Source organism: Serinus canaria, chromosome 26 (assembly GCF_022539315.1).
Source record: "Serinus canaria isolate serCan28SL12 chromosome 26, serCan2020, whole genome shotgun sequence".
NCBI lineage: Eukaryota > Metazoa > Chordata > Aves > Passeriformes > Fringillidae > Serinus > Serinus canaria.
This window is the reverse complement of record NC_066339.1, coordinates 654907-667333: the sequence shown is the minus strand read 5'-3', so window position 1 is coordinate 667333 and position 12427 is coordinate 654907. Positions and strand designations below refer to the sequence as shown.

Below are 12427 nucleotides of genomic sequence, written 5' to 3'. Positions count from 1 at the left end.
GGTCCGGAGGGTTTAAAATAGCAAATCTCTGAGGCCACACAATAGCTTGGGCTTATATGGGCTCCTGGGGGGTAAGGGGGAGCGGTGGAGGGGGCCAGGGCCGCGGCTGCCGAAATAGCAGCTCACAAGTGTTGCATTCCTCGCTGGGCGCCGGGCACATTCCTGCGGCGCTGCCCGCCCCGGGGTGGGCGCTGGAGCCCCCTTAAAGCCTCCTGGCCCAAAGAGCCTTTCCCAGACCCCGCGGCTCCCCGCGCACCCGGCAGCTCCGGCGCTCAGGTACGGCTGGGGCGCGCCTGCCCCTCCGGGGGGATCGGCTCCGGGGAGATCGGCTCCGGTATCCGCTCCGGGCTCGGGGTGTCCCGGCCGCTCTCCCGGCTGTTTTATGCCATGGAGGCATTCCCATGCATAAAGCATCTGGAGCATCTCCAGCGGGTTGTATCTGTCGTTTCTCTTTTGGACCACCCTGGTGGGTGCCCAGGTGGCTCAGATGGGTTTTGGCTGCCCTGATTCCAGGGAAATCTCCCGGATCCCCGTTCCCTGTGTCTGCAGTGACAGCAGGGATGCGATGCCCACGGGCAGCCCAGGGGGTGGGTTAGGGATGGGATGCTCCTGTGCCTGGTCTGACCCTGCCAAGCAGGACTGGAGCGGGGACATGACCCATTTTGGAGCCAGCGGTGGGAAAGGAGAGCTCCATGTCTGGACAGTCTGGACTAAAGCAGCGACTCAGAACTGTGGAGGATTAACTCAGGCCCAGAGCTGTGAGCATCCAGCCCTGAGCTAAAGGATAGGGGGATTTCGAGGAGTGTGAGTAATATTGGGATTGTTTAATACACAGTAAATTCTGGGACATTTTTTGTAGTCAGTGCAATTTCCTCTTTATCTCTGTAATGTCTGCTGGGTTCTCCTAATTCTACCAAATCAAGATTTCCAAGCTTTAATGAAAAGGTTTATGTGTTTCTGTGCAGAGGATGCATAAATATTTCCTTGAGCTGCTTTTTCTTTTGTGTACCCTCTTAACAGCGCCGGACCTGTTCCCTCAGCTTTGTGGGATCTAATGGTGTCTGAGGGAGGAGGGCAGTGAGAATGTAGGAAGAGGTTTTCACACTGTGGGGACTCCTCCTGTGCCATGAAATGATTGTGTGGAGCTTTGGCTGCTCAGATTTGGCCAAACTTGGGGCATCAGGACCATGCTGAGCCTGGGGGGAAAGTGGGAATTGCTGTTGGTGGGGAAGCAGGGATCCTGGGGATGGTGCTGGAGAGGGTCCTTATAGCCAAGCCCCAGACCCATGACAGGAAGGGGAACAGTGGTGGCAGGAGCAGGCGGTGACCCTGAGGCAGAGGGGGCCAAGTTCTGCCTTTATTTGTCTCAAAAAGCACCTTGTGAGGAACAGTGAGATTAGAGACCCTCTGGAGCTGTGGTTATGCCAAGGTTCCCTTCCTGGAATGCCCCTTTCCCATGCCTGAGCATTCCAGCCCTGGATCCAGCATCCTGAATAAGGACTCCTGAGGCCTGGCCTCCCCATCCTGGGTAATAAATGCCTGACAGATGCAGCCAGCAGCAGTTGTTCCCAGACTCTGGGTAGCAGGAGCAGGGAAGCCTTGCTGCCCTGGGAACAGGTGGTTCAGCACATGGAAGTTATTTCTGAGCTGCCTTGCATCGTCCTGTGGCATCTCAGCCCTGCTGAGGGCTGGCACGAGCAGGGGACAGGGCTGGGCTGGGCTGGGCTTGGGCTGGGGCTCTGAGGTGGGGCTCTGGGCTGCTGCAGGATGTCCAGGGATGGGGCTGGTGGGTGCAGATCTCTCAGTGCAGTGCTGGATGAAGGTCAGATGAGGTGAGATGATGAGCAAGGTCCTCCTGAGCACAGCTGGGAGGGAGACAGATGTGCTGGGAAGATGAAAGGCTGTTTCTGCCAAGGTTTTAGCCATAAATGAGGGCTAAGTTACTAAACCAGGCTGTAAATTATTCCTTTTAGCTAACTGGGGGAAAATGCACCTGCTGAGCCCAGGCTTACCCTTTCCCAGCAGTTCTGCACTTGGAAGGCTGGGCTGGGAGGGTTTGGTGAGGGCTTGTGCTGTGCCTGGTGCAGGACTGTAAATCTGAGAGAAGGGGTCATCCCTGGGCTAAGAATAGCCAGGAAGCAAAACAAGCTGAACACTGCAATGGGGCGATTTTCCTGTCCCCTGAGCAAACACAGCCCCTGAGAGGTCTGGGCCAGGGGGCTGAGTGCTCTGGACATGTCTCCTGACAGAGTAATCAGTGTCACAGGAGGTTGTGTCCAACCTTGCAGCTGCCTCCTGTTTGGGGCATGCTGTGATCCTGGGACAGGAGGGGGGCAGGCACCTTATCTCTGCTGAGATAACACTGTCACAGCCTGGCTGGGGACAGCTGAAAGCTCCAAGTGCTTTGGAGAGAGGCAGCATCTCTGTGCCCCTGTCCTGGTGCTGAGGGACAGGCTGTGCTAGCCCTTATCTCACTTCTAACCCTCACTTTTTCCAATCTGCCTCCAACTCTGCCAGAGAACCAGGGATGTCAGACACAGAGGAGGTCACCGAGGAGTATGAGCAGTAAGTGGGATGGTTTTATCACCCTTTCTTTCTCCCTATTACCGTTTTCTCACTGCAGCATTGCTTGGAGATGCTCTCATTGTTACCCCAGCACCCACCAGCCTGTGCCCCTCAGCCTTGGCAGTGCCTGAGCCCAGCAGGGGCAGTTTGTGTGGGGAGCTGTATCCACACCCGTGGGCAGGACAAGGATAATTGCTGTATTAACAATGCTGCAGTCTCAGTCTGCGGGACAGAGATAAGAAAACCCAATCTGCTGCTGCTGGGGTCCTGCTGCCACATGCAGAGCATCACTCTCCAAGGCCCAGATTTGAGAGCAGCTTCTGCTGATGGAGGCTGCTGGGCCAGGAAGCACATCCTGGAGAGATGGGGCTGGGTTAGAGGGGTGAGCTCCAACACAGCTCCCACTTCTCATCCATCACCAGAGAAAGGGGACCTGAACCCTCTGGTGTTTCAGTGCCACACCAGACTCGTGTGTGTCACCAATCCGTCCCCTGGGACGGGCTGTCCATGGCCAGGGAAGGACTTGGGGGCAAAGGTGGGATGTGAGATTCCCATTTCTGGGATTACAGGCCAAGGTCACTCGTTTTCTCATGCTGCAGATGGTGGGGGTGCCCTGACCACTGTCAAAGTGCCAGTCCAGACCTTCAGGCCCTGCTCTCCACAGCCTGCAGGGTGACCTGGGCCTTGTCCCTGTCCCCAGTGCCACCTGCCAGCCACCCAGCAGCCATGGCCTGTGCTATGAGACAGGGGAGCCAGCCATGAGGAATCCCAAACTCACCTCAGCCTCACTGATGGCCCCATTCCAGCAGCTCAATGTGACTCTAAATTCCTGTTGTGCTTTGCAGAGAGCAGGAAGGTAAGAGAACATGGAGCACCTGCAGCTGCCCTGAGGCCAAAAAGTGATCAGAGAAACTCCAATAACCTGAGGCTTCTTTCCTTTCTCTCTGTCTATGCTCTGTGTGATCTCTGAAGAGGAGTGCGTGGAGGAAGGTAGGAGTTGCACCTGCAAGGACCAAGAGCCAAATGAGAGGGCTTCAGTGTTTTGCCAGGGGGTTTGGGGGTCAGCTCCTGGGCTGCAATGGGTAAATCACGCCCAGGAAAGGCTGATGTGACCATATTTGAGATGCTTGCACCTGAAACATCAGTAGGATCAAAACCAGTCTGACTTTTCTCAGGATCTCTTTTGTCAGTGACTCAAACCAGGGCTGGACATGGGTGTTGGCTGAGGGGTGATCCCAATATCCCAAAGGGAGCTGGAGCCTCTGCTGAACATGTGACAGTCTTGTCAAACTCAAACTCCCACCTGCCTCAGCCTGATGGAGACACGGCAGCTAGGCTGAGCTGAGCTGGGCTGAGCTGAGCTGAGCTGAGCTGAGCTGGGCTGAGCTGAGCTGAGCTGAGCTGGGCTGGGCTGGGCTGGGCTGAGCTGAGCTGGGCTGGGCTGGGCTGAGCTGGGCTGGGCTGAGCTGAGCTGAGCTGGGCTGAGCTGGGCTGGGCTGGGCTGGGCTGGACTGGGCTGAGCCTCTGGCTGCTCTAGGGCACTTGCCAGGCAAAACACCCTGAGTGTAAAAGCAAAGAGAGGTGCAGGGGAAGGGGAAGCCCCTGCTGTGCTCCAGTCCTCATCTCACACACACCCAACCTCTGTGGCACCCAACTAATCCCTGTGCTTATTCCTTCCCTCCTCCCTGGCTCAGAAGAGGAAGAATGGATAGAGGAAGACAACGGTAGTTATTGCACCTTTAATTATTTCCTCTCTCTGCTCTTGGGAACAGTCCTGGGTCCATGTGTTCTGCCTCTCCCTGGTTGGGGAATGGTTTTCTTTCATTCTTCCACTTCTCTCTCTTCTTCCTGCACTCCTCCCATGCCCTGCTGTGTCCATCCTCTGTCTGTGCCTTGTCTCTTATATCTGCCAGCCGTGGTTTGCTGTCTTTGCTGTCTTCTTTTTCTTCCCTTCTGTCTGGCTGTGGTGCCGCGGGTGTTCCCAGGGCACAGCATCGCTCTGGCTCCGCCGGGGGAATCCCGTGAGGACGCTGCTCCCTCCAGTGGAAAAAGGCTCCGGCAGTGTCACAAAGCATCCCCAGCCACCCCTGGAGCTCCCTGCTACAGCAGAGCCATGGAGAGACATCCGTTATTGCATTCCGTCCTTCACTTCCTTCCGTCCGGACGTACGGACGGACGAAGTACTGAAGGTAAGGCCGGACGGCAGGCCAGCATTCACAGGAAGGAAGTACCAGGAAGGAAGCCGGACGGACGGAAGGCCGGCAGCAGCCCTTCCTTCCTCCTTCCTTCCTCCTCCTTCCTTCACTTCCTTATAAGTGCATTCCTTCCTCGCTTCCTTTCCTTCCTTCCTTCCTTCTTCCTCCTTCCTCCCTTCCTCCCTTCCTCCCTTCCTCCCTTCCTCCCTTCCTCCCTTCCTCCCTTCCTCCCTTCCTCCCTTCCTCCCTTCCTCCCTTCCTCCCTCCCTGTGAGGGAACGGCAGCATGAGAGGGGATGAGGGACAAGGCAGGAGGTGGCAAATAATCCTTATCCTTGCATTTCATTAATTTTAGGGGGTTTTGCCCTGAGGAGCACAGGCAGCCCTGGGGTAAGGTTAGAGAGGATCCCTTTGCTCTTGAGCCACTGCAGCTGCCCGGGTCCCTCTGGGCTCTGTCCCAAAGCAGAGATGGATGTGAGGAACTTCAGGGATGAACATGAGGACCTGCAGGGATGAATGTGAGGAGCTGCAGGGATGAACGTGAGGAGCTGCAGGGATAAGTGTGAGGGGCTGCAGGGATGAACGTGAGGAGCTGCAGGGACAAGTGTGAGGAGCTGCAGGGATGAATGTGAGGGGCTGCAGGGATGAACGTGAGGGGCTGCAGGGGTGAACATGAGGAGCTGCAGGGATGAATGTGAGGAACCGCAGGGATGAATGTGAGGAGCTGAAGGGATAAGTGTGAGGAGCTGCAGGAGCTGCAGGGAACACTGCTGCCTCACTCATTCTGCCCTCCCTGCACAGGTCAGGAGGAGCAGGTAGAGGAGGTGGAGGAGGAGACCACAGAAGCCAAGGCAGAAGGTGAGTGGGGGCTGTGCCAGGAGCTCTGTGGCTTGGCTGGGCCATGCTCTGCTCCAGGGGCTGCCAGCTGGGGGCTGGGATGTCCCAGCAGGGCTGTGACAGGGGGACATTACCCAGATGGGGGTAAGGGGGTGTCAAACTGAGATGTCCTTCCCTGCTCTGTCTGGGCCCTACAAAAAAGAAATGGTGATGAAATCCATGAAGTACAAATGGTGTTTGCTGCTGGTGGCTGTGTCCAGCCCTCTGAAATAATGCCAAAAATGGGCTAAGCCTGCTCACCAAGGGGTCCATTGCCTTAGAGGGCATTTTCAGAGCTGGGTTGAGCTCTGATGCATCTGATCATCAAAAGAGCACCGGGTTTCATGAGGTGGCTTTGGGGCATGGTGCGTGACCATGTGCTGTCCCTTTTTCTGGGGGAGGCTCAGATCCCAGCTGTGACCCTGAGTCAGGGTGCTGGGACCCTTCTGTGCTGGAGGTGTGGCTGCCCTCACACAGGGGTGCTCATGTCCTCCCATTGCTTTTAAACAGAACAAGAAGATGAAACGAAAGCAGCAGGAGAAGGTAAGGCAGGAGCAGAGGAGAGATGGGTTTGGCCATTCCAGCCCTGATCCCATTCCCCTGAGACACTGGGCCCTTGTCACAGGGTTTTGGCGCCGAATTTATTTGCTGCCAAAGGGACAATCTGTGGTAAATGGGGCAGAGCTGCCCATGCCACATCCCCCAGCAGGACAGGGGCAGCAGGAGGGATGGATTTTTCTGCCTCTGGCAGAAATTCACCCAAAATAGAGGAGGAGAGGGAGGCACTGCTGCTTTTCCAGCCTGGGCGTCTGCAAAACTTGTCTGGATTCCTCCTGGAGAGCACCTGGGGCTCTCCTGTCCACCCTATGAGTGAGGGGTGTCCCTCAGGGGCTGCTCTCCCTCCATTCATCCTGCAGGAATGGAGCTGGGGTTTGCAGTGGGGACAAGCACAGGAAAGAGGGGGACAGCCACCTCACAGTGTCCCTGGGCAGGACTGGCCACGGGGACACAAAGCATCATGTTTTTCACAGGTGGAGAGGGAGAGCGAGAGCAGGAGCCCGGGGAAGGTGAAGTATCACCCTCGTTCCTCCTGCCTGCCTGGGGGTACCAGGGCCTGCTCTGCTCAGCCAGCAGCACCAGCTGTGCCAACACTCGGGCACTCTGTGTGCTGTAGCACAGGGCTGGCACCTCACTGCTGGGGGTGGTCCTTGGGAAGCCCCTGCTGCTGCTGGGGAGAGGGAGGGCTCGGCTCAGGGCAGGGCTCGGGTCAAAGTGTGACAGGAAACCCCTCGGTGACACTGACCTTGTCTTTCTATGCTGCTCCTGGGACCTGCAGGTGAATCGAAGCCAAAACCCAAGTAAGTGTGGCAGGGTTTTCCCTGGGGCAAGGTCTGAGCTGTGCCAGGGCAGAGGCTCTGTGTGACAGCCCTGGTCCATAAAGGACAGGGCACAGGGAGCCTCCAGGGCAGGGCGGGACTGGGACATGGGGAGAAACAGGGAGAGAAACAGACAGCAAAACACAGACCATGAGGGGGACCCTGAGAACGAGGTCTTTAGGCAGTTCTGAAGCATTTTATGTGTTCCTTGGGAGAAGCTCAGCTGCCCTGAGCTGCAGCTGCAGGTGGCAGAAGTGTGTGTGTATGTGTGTGTGTGCGTGCATGTGCATGTGCGGGTATGTGTGAACATCCCAGTCTGGGACACAGAGTCCAGGCTATGGCTGGCATGAGGCACATGTTTCCAAGAGTGCCAGGGACTGACACCAAGGGAGCAGGACTGTGAACCATGGCAGGAAACCTGGGGGGTCCTCCTGGGCCCCTGGGATTCTGCAGTGTGGGAGGCAGATCTGCCCCCAGCCATCATCATCCCTTCATCCCTTTGTGACCCTGCTGGGCATCTCCTGCCCTCCCTCAAACCCCACAGGAGGAAGGATCCAGCTGCCTGTGCCAGGTCACGGCACACAGTGCCCTTTGTGGGGAGCAGGGGGTGGCTGCCAGCTCAGGGGGCTGGCAAAGGGCCCTGGCCATGCTGTCTGCAGCTTGCAAGGTTATTCCAGCCTTGCAGACACCTGGGAGTGTTCCAGGGAATGCCACAGGTCTTCCACTGTGGCTGCCAAGCTGGCACCTCCAGCAGGATGCATTGCACTCCCTCTCCTCCAGCTGTGCCCACTCTGCATCCCCAGGGGGCTCAGGGGGGTGGGATGGGCGAAGGGCACGTGCTGTCCCAGACCTGCTGCAGCCCCATTGTGCTCTGGCTCCCCCTCCACTGCAGGGTCTTCATGCCCAACCTGGTGCCCCCCAAGATCCCAGATGGCGAGAGACTGGATTTTGACGTAAGTTATGGCCCAGTTCCCACCCCTGGGGGTGCTGCCCTCCCTCTGCTCCCCTCAGTGTCTGGCAGCTGCTGGAGGCCCTGGCTGTCTGTACCTGGTGCAGGACATTCACCGCAAGCGCATGGAGAAGGACCTGAATGAGTTGCAGGCCCTCATCGAAGCCCACTTTGAGAGCAGGAAGAAGGAGGAAGAGGAGCTCCTCTCCCTCAAGGACAGGATTGTACGTGTTCAGCCTTCCCGTCTCTGGCTATTGCCACCTTGTCCCTGTGGGCACTCAGCCACTGCCCCTCGCCACAGTCCTGGCAGACCTGGGACACCCCTGACCCTGCAGGACAGAGCCTGAGGGTTGAACCAGATTTTTATTAACCCCTGCACACCAGTTCCTGCACACCATAAAATTCCCTGAGCTGGAAGGGACCCACAGGGATCACTGAGTCCAACCCCTACACAGACAACCATCCCACCCCCTCCCTGGGAGCACCGTCCAAACACTTCTGGAACTCTGGCAGCCTGGGGGACATGCCCATTCCCTGGGGAGCCTGGGCAGTGGCCAGCACCCTCTGGGGAAAGAGCCTTTCCTGAGATCCAGCCTGAGCCTCCCCTGGCCCAGCTCCAGCCATTCCCTTCTTGTCCCTGCTCACTGGGATGCCCCTGGTGTGGCTGCAGTGACAGATGCCGCTGCACCTCTCCCCGGGGTCACTGTCCCCAGGCTCCCTTGGGGCTCTCAGGGCTCTCGGGGTCAGGGATCTGTCCCTGGGAGCAGAGAGAATGCAGATTCCCTGCGGTGTCCAAGCCCAGTCCCCTCCCTGTGCAGGAGCAGCGGCGAGCGGAGCGGGCGGAGCAGCAGAGGATCCGCAGCGAGCGGGAGAAGGAGCGCCAGGCTCGCATGGCCGTGAGTGTCCTCTGGAAATGCAGCCTGGGATGGGCCTGGGGAGCCTAGGGACACGGGCTGTGTGTCCATCCATCCACTGCTGACTGCCTTCTGGCCCTGGCAGGAGGAAAGAGCTCGCAAGGAGGAAGAGGAGGCGCGGAAGAGGGCGGAGGAGGAGGCGCGGAAGAAGAAGGCATTCTCCAACATGCTGCACTTTGGGGGATACATGCAGAAGGTGGGACCCTTCCCAAGGGGCTGTGATGGAGCCATGCTGCTCCTGGGAAGGGCTCGGCCATGGGCTGGCCTCATCCACATGACACTGGGGGTTTACAGGCAGGAGGAGGCAGGGAACTGTGCTTGGGTCAGAGTTACAGGGCCAAAGTGATCTCAGAGCTGCCCCGAGCTCAGCTCTGCTCTGCAGATGTGCAGCTCTAGCCTTGCCTCAGGGACAGGGATGGGGACAAGGACAAAGGTGTCTTGTCCACTCTTGCCAAAATGTCCTCGAGGACGTCATGTGCTTCTGGAGCTCCAAAAGCTGAGGGTGTTGGGTGCAGAACTGGGGATGGGGGAGAGCAAAGGCTGGGCAGACTTCAGTCTCTCCAGTGGATTGATGGTTTCCTCAGTCAGAGAAGAAGGGTGGGAAGAAGCAAACAGAGCGGGAAAAGAAGAAGAAGATCCTCAGTGAGCGACGGAAGCCCCTGAACATTGACCACCTCAGCGAGGACAAGCTGAGGTGAGCACAGGCTGCAGGAGGGATGGCCAGGGCAGGAGCTGTGGGCTGGGTCCCAGATCCTGGGCGGGATCCCAGACTGGGGACAGCTCTCTGGGGCTTCCAGCTGAGGAGATGGCACAGCTGGAGATCGGCTGTGATACCCCATGGGGGACACAAGGCTGTTCAGGGCCACTATGGCCGGGCTGCGACTGATGGCACCAGCCATGAGAGGGAGCCAGGGTCACACAGGTGGCACAGGTGTGTCCTGAGGAGCCAGGGTCATGCAGGTGGCACAGGTGTGTCCTGAGGAGCCAGGGTCACACGGGTGGGATGTGTGTCCCCCTATGTACTGACCTCCCCCGCAGCTCTTGTCCTGAACTCACTGCCTGGATAAACCATCCCTGTCTGGGAGCCTCCTGAGCCCCATCCCTGGGAGCAGATGAGGGGTTGGCATCAGTGCCCCATCCCTGCTGAGATCCCTGGGAGCCACAGCCCTTCCCTGCACTGTCCCCAGCTGGCTCTTCCTGCAGGGACAAGGCCAAGGAGCTGTGGCAGAACATCCATGACCTGGAGGCTGAGAAATTTGACCTGCAGGAGAAGTTCAAGCGGCAGAAATACGAGGTGAGCCCCAGGGCCTCTGTGATTTGTCCACTCTCTGTGTTCCTGACTGCTACTTCTGTTCCCCAGCCAGGGGATGAGCTGGGGTGTGCAAGTGATCTCCCAGCTTTTGAGGATGTGTACCTGGCACCACTGCAGGGCAAATACAGGCCAGGCCAGGCAGGATGGAGCCCTGAGCAATCTGGGACAGTGGAAAGTGTCCCTGCCCATGGCAGGAGGCAGAATGAGATGGGCTAAAAGGTCCCTTCCAACCCCCAACCATCTTGGGATTCTGGGATTCTGAACCCCACAGAAAAACTGCTGGGGAAAAGAGAGCAGTGATGCATCTTCAGCCGGTCCTTGTCCCTAGCCTGGGGCTTCTTGTCAGACCTCACTGTCTACTTGCAGCTTTTACTGCCAGACCTCAAAGTCCACCTGCAGCTTTTTCTTGCCAGACCTCACCACCCAGCATTTTTTCTTGCAGATCAATGTTCTTCGAAACCGCATCAGTGACCACCAGAAGGTGTAAGTGGCTGCACATCCCTCCTCCATCTCCTGTCCTTCCAACTCTAGCTCCCTGCTCTCCAGTTCCCTCCCTATGGATCTCCCTTGCTAAACCACTTCCTCCCCTTTCCCCTCTGGCTGGTGCCCAGCATTCCTGGACCTGCAGGTCTGTCCCAGGATCTCAGTCCCTGCCCATCTGCTCCTGAGGGACCTCCATGGTCCCACTGTCACCAGCTTCCCCCTCCCCAGAGATCTCAATGGGGGATAGACCCCAGGGAGATCCCACCTCTGCATGGGAAGCTCTCTATCCTCTGGGGTCCTTCCAGTCTCCAGCCACCCCTCCCTGCAGGGGCTCTGTCCAGCATCTCAGGAAGCTGCTGGAGATCCCAGCTTGTCTAGCAGGGGAAGTCCCATGGGCTGTGGGATTTGTGCAGGCCCACAAGGTACGGGGAACCTGTCCCCATACCCATGGTCTCTGCCTGTGGCTGAGGAACCCTTCATAGGAGGGTGGAAGAGGCTGTTTGACTCCTACTCCCAGGTGCACCCTGGTGCTCTCACATCCCCATCCCACTTGCCCCTCATGTGGGAGGTGCTCAGCCCACCCCGTGTGTCAGGGGCAGCAGCTCCCACCCACTGACACCAGGTCTCTCTTCTCTCCTGCCCCACCATGGCGTGATCCTGCAGCAAAGGGTGAGTACAGGCATTTCTGAGGGCTGTGTGTGTCCCTGCACAGGTGCTGTGTCTGTGTTCCTGCACAGGTGCTTTGTGTGTGTGTGTGTCTGTGTGTGTGTGTGTCTGTCTGTCTGTCTGTCTCTGCACAGGTGTTGCGTGTGTGTCCCACTCTGTGTGTGTTGCAGGGACAACAGGACCCCAGGGCAGAAGCAGGGCTCAGGGACAAGGCAATCACAAGCATTGGCAGACAGAAATGTCCTTCACTGCCCACTCAAACCTCCTCCTCTGTGCTCCCCTGTGCTCGTTAAGGCGAGCGATGGGCTGGGTCCTGAAGGATCCTGCAGCTGCTTTTATCCCTCTGCAGCCACAGATGCAACTTCTCAGTTCTTCTTGGAATGATTCTTGGGGGGGGGTGGGGGGGAACATGAGAAGGAAATGGTGGGTCCTTAAAAACACCTGGCAACTGCATGAGCTTGTTCCCAGGGAGTCCCAAGTCTCTTTGGCTCAGGTCCCAAGGTTTACCTGGGGCCATTGGAGACTGCCAGGGCAGTTTCCAACAGGAAAAGGTGGCAGGACCACTGACAGCACCCACCTCATCCTCCCTGTGTGGTCCCTGATGCCTTTTTGCACGTGCTTTTCCTCTTCCCTTGCAGATCCAAGGGTGCCCGTGGGAAGACCATGGTGGGCAGCCGAAGGAAGTAGAGGCTCAGGGAGAGCAGAGGCTGAGCCTCAGAAGCTGCAGTGGCTGCACAGAGCCCTGGCTGCAGGAGTGGGGGTTCCGGGGGGCAGAGGCCTCAGGAGTGTCCCATCTCCACCCCCCAGTGTTGTTGTGTCTGTAAATAAAGAGGTGGTGAGGGGGTGCAGGTGTGGTCTCCATCCTGAGGCTCTGATCCCAGGGGACACAGGGTCAGCACAGCTCGAGGAGTTGCCCACCTGCTCCCCAGGCTGTGAGAGGTCACATCAACCACCCAGGACCTCCCAAGCAACTGTCCCTGTGCCTCCCAGCATCATCTCAGCTGCAGTTCTTGGCAGGTTTGGTGACACACCTCAGTGGTCTGAGCTGCTTTTCCTGCTGCACCTTGGGGCAATCCTCATCATGGACACTTC

The 12427-nt window shown here is 58.0% G+C and overlaps 1 protein-coding gene across 2 annotated transcripts; it reads left to right on the top strand.

Annotated features, from left to right (window-relative positions):
• Window positions 1-184: 184 nt before the first annotated feature.
• Window positions 185-12170, top strand: TNNT2 (troponin T2, cardiac type). Of its 2 annotated transcripts, XM_030231966.2 has the most exons (17): window positions 185-276; window positions 2518-2565; window positions 3411-3421; window positions 3538-3555; window positions 4260-4289; window positions 5561-5617; window positions 6146-6178; window positions 6667-6702; window positions 6972-6993; window positions 7904-7964; window positions 8068-8184; window positions 8779-8856; window positions 8960-9070; window positions 9459-9568; window positions 10078-10168; window positions 10629-10669; window positions 11974-12170. In XM_030231966.2, the coding sequence occupies exons 2-17, from the start codon at window positions 2528-2530 to the stop codon at window positions 12020-12022; spliced, it is 903 nt and encodes a 300-aa protein (XP_030087826.1). In that variant the 5' UTR covers window positions 185-276; window positions 2518-2527; the 3' UTR covers window positions 12023-12170. The 2 variants fall into 2 exon arrangements, with proteins under 2 accessions (XP_030087826.1, XP_050841313.1); XM_050985356.1 differs by lacking the exons at window positions 185-276; window positions 2518-2565; window positions 3411-3421; ... (1 more) ...; window positions 6667-6702; window positions 6972-6993 and having other exon boundaries at window positions 4274-4289.
• Window positions 12171-12427: the final 257 nt, after the last annotated feature.

Coding starts and splice junctions, on each gene's coding strand:
- TNNT2 (XM_030231966.2), top strand. CDS start 2,528: ATGTCAGACACAGAGGAGGTCACCGAGGAGTATGAGCA. Junction 10,169..10,628: donor TCAAGCGGCAGAAATACGAG/GTGAGCCCCAGG, acceptor TTTTTCTTGCAG/ATCAATGTTCTTCGAAACCG. Junction 10,670..11,973: donor ATCAGTGACCACCAGAAGGT/GTAAGTGGCTGC, acceptor CTTCCCTTGCAG/ATCCAAGGGTGCCCGTGGGA.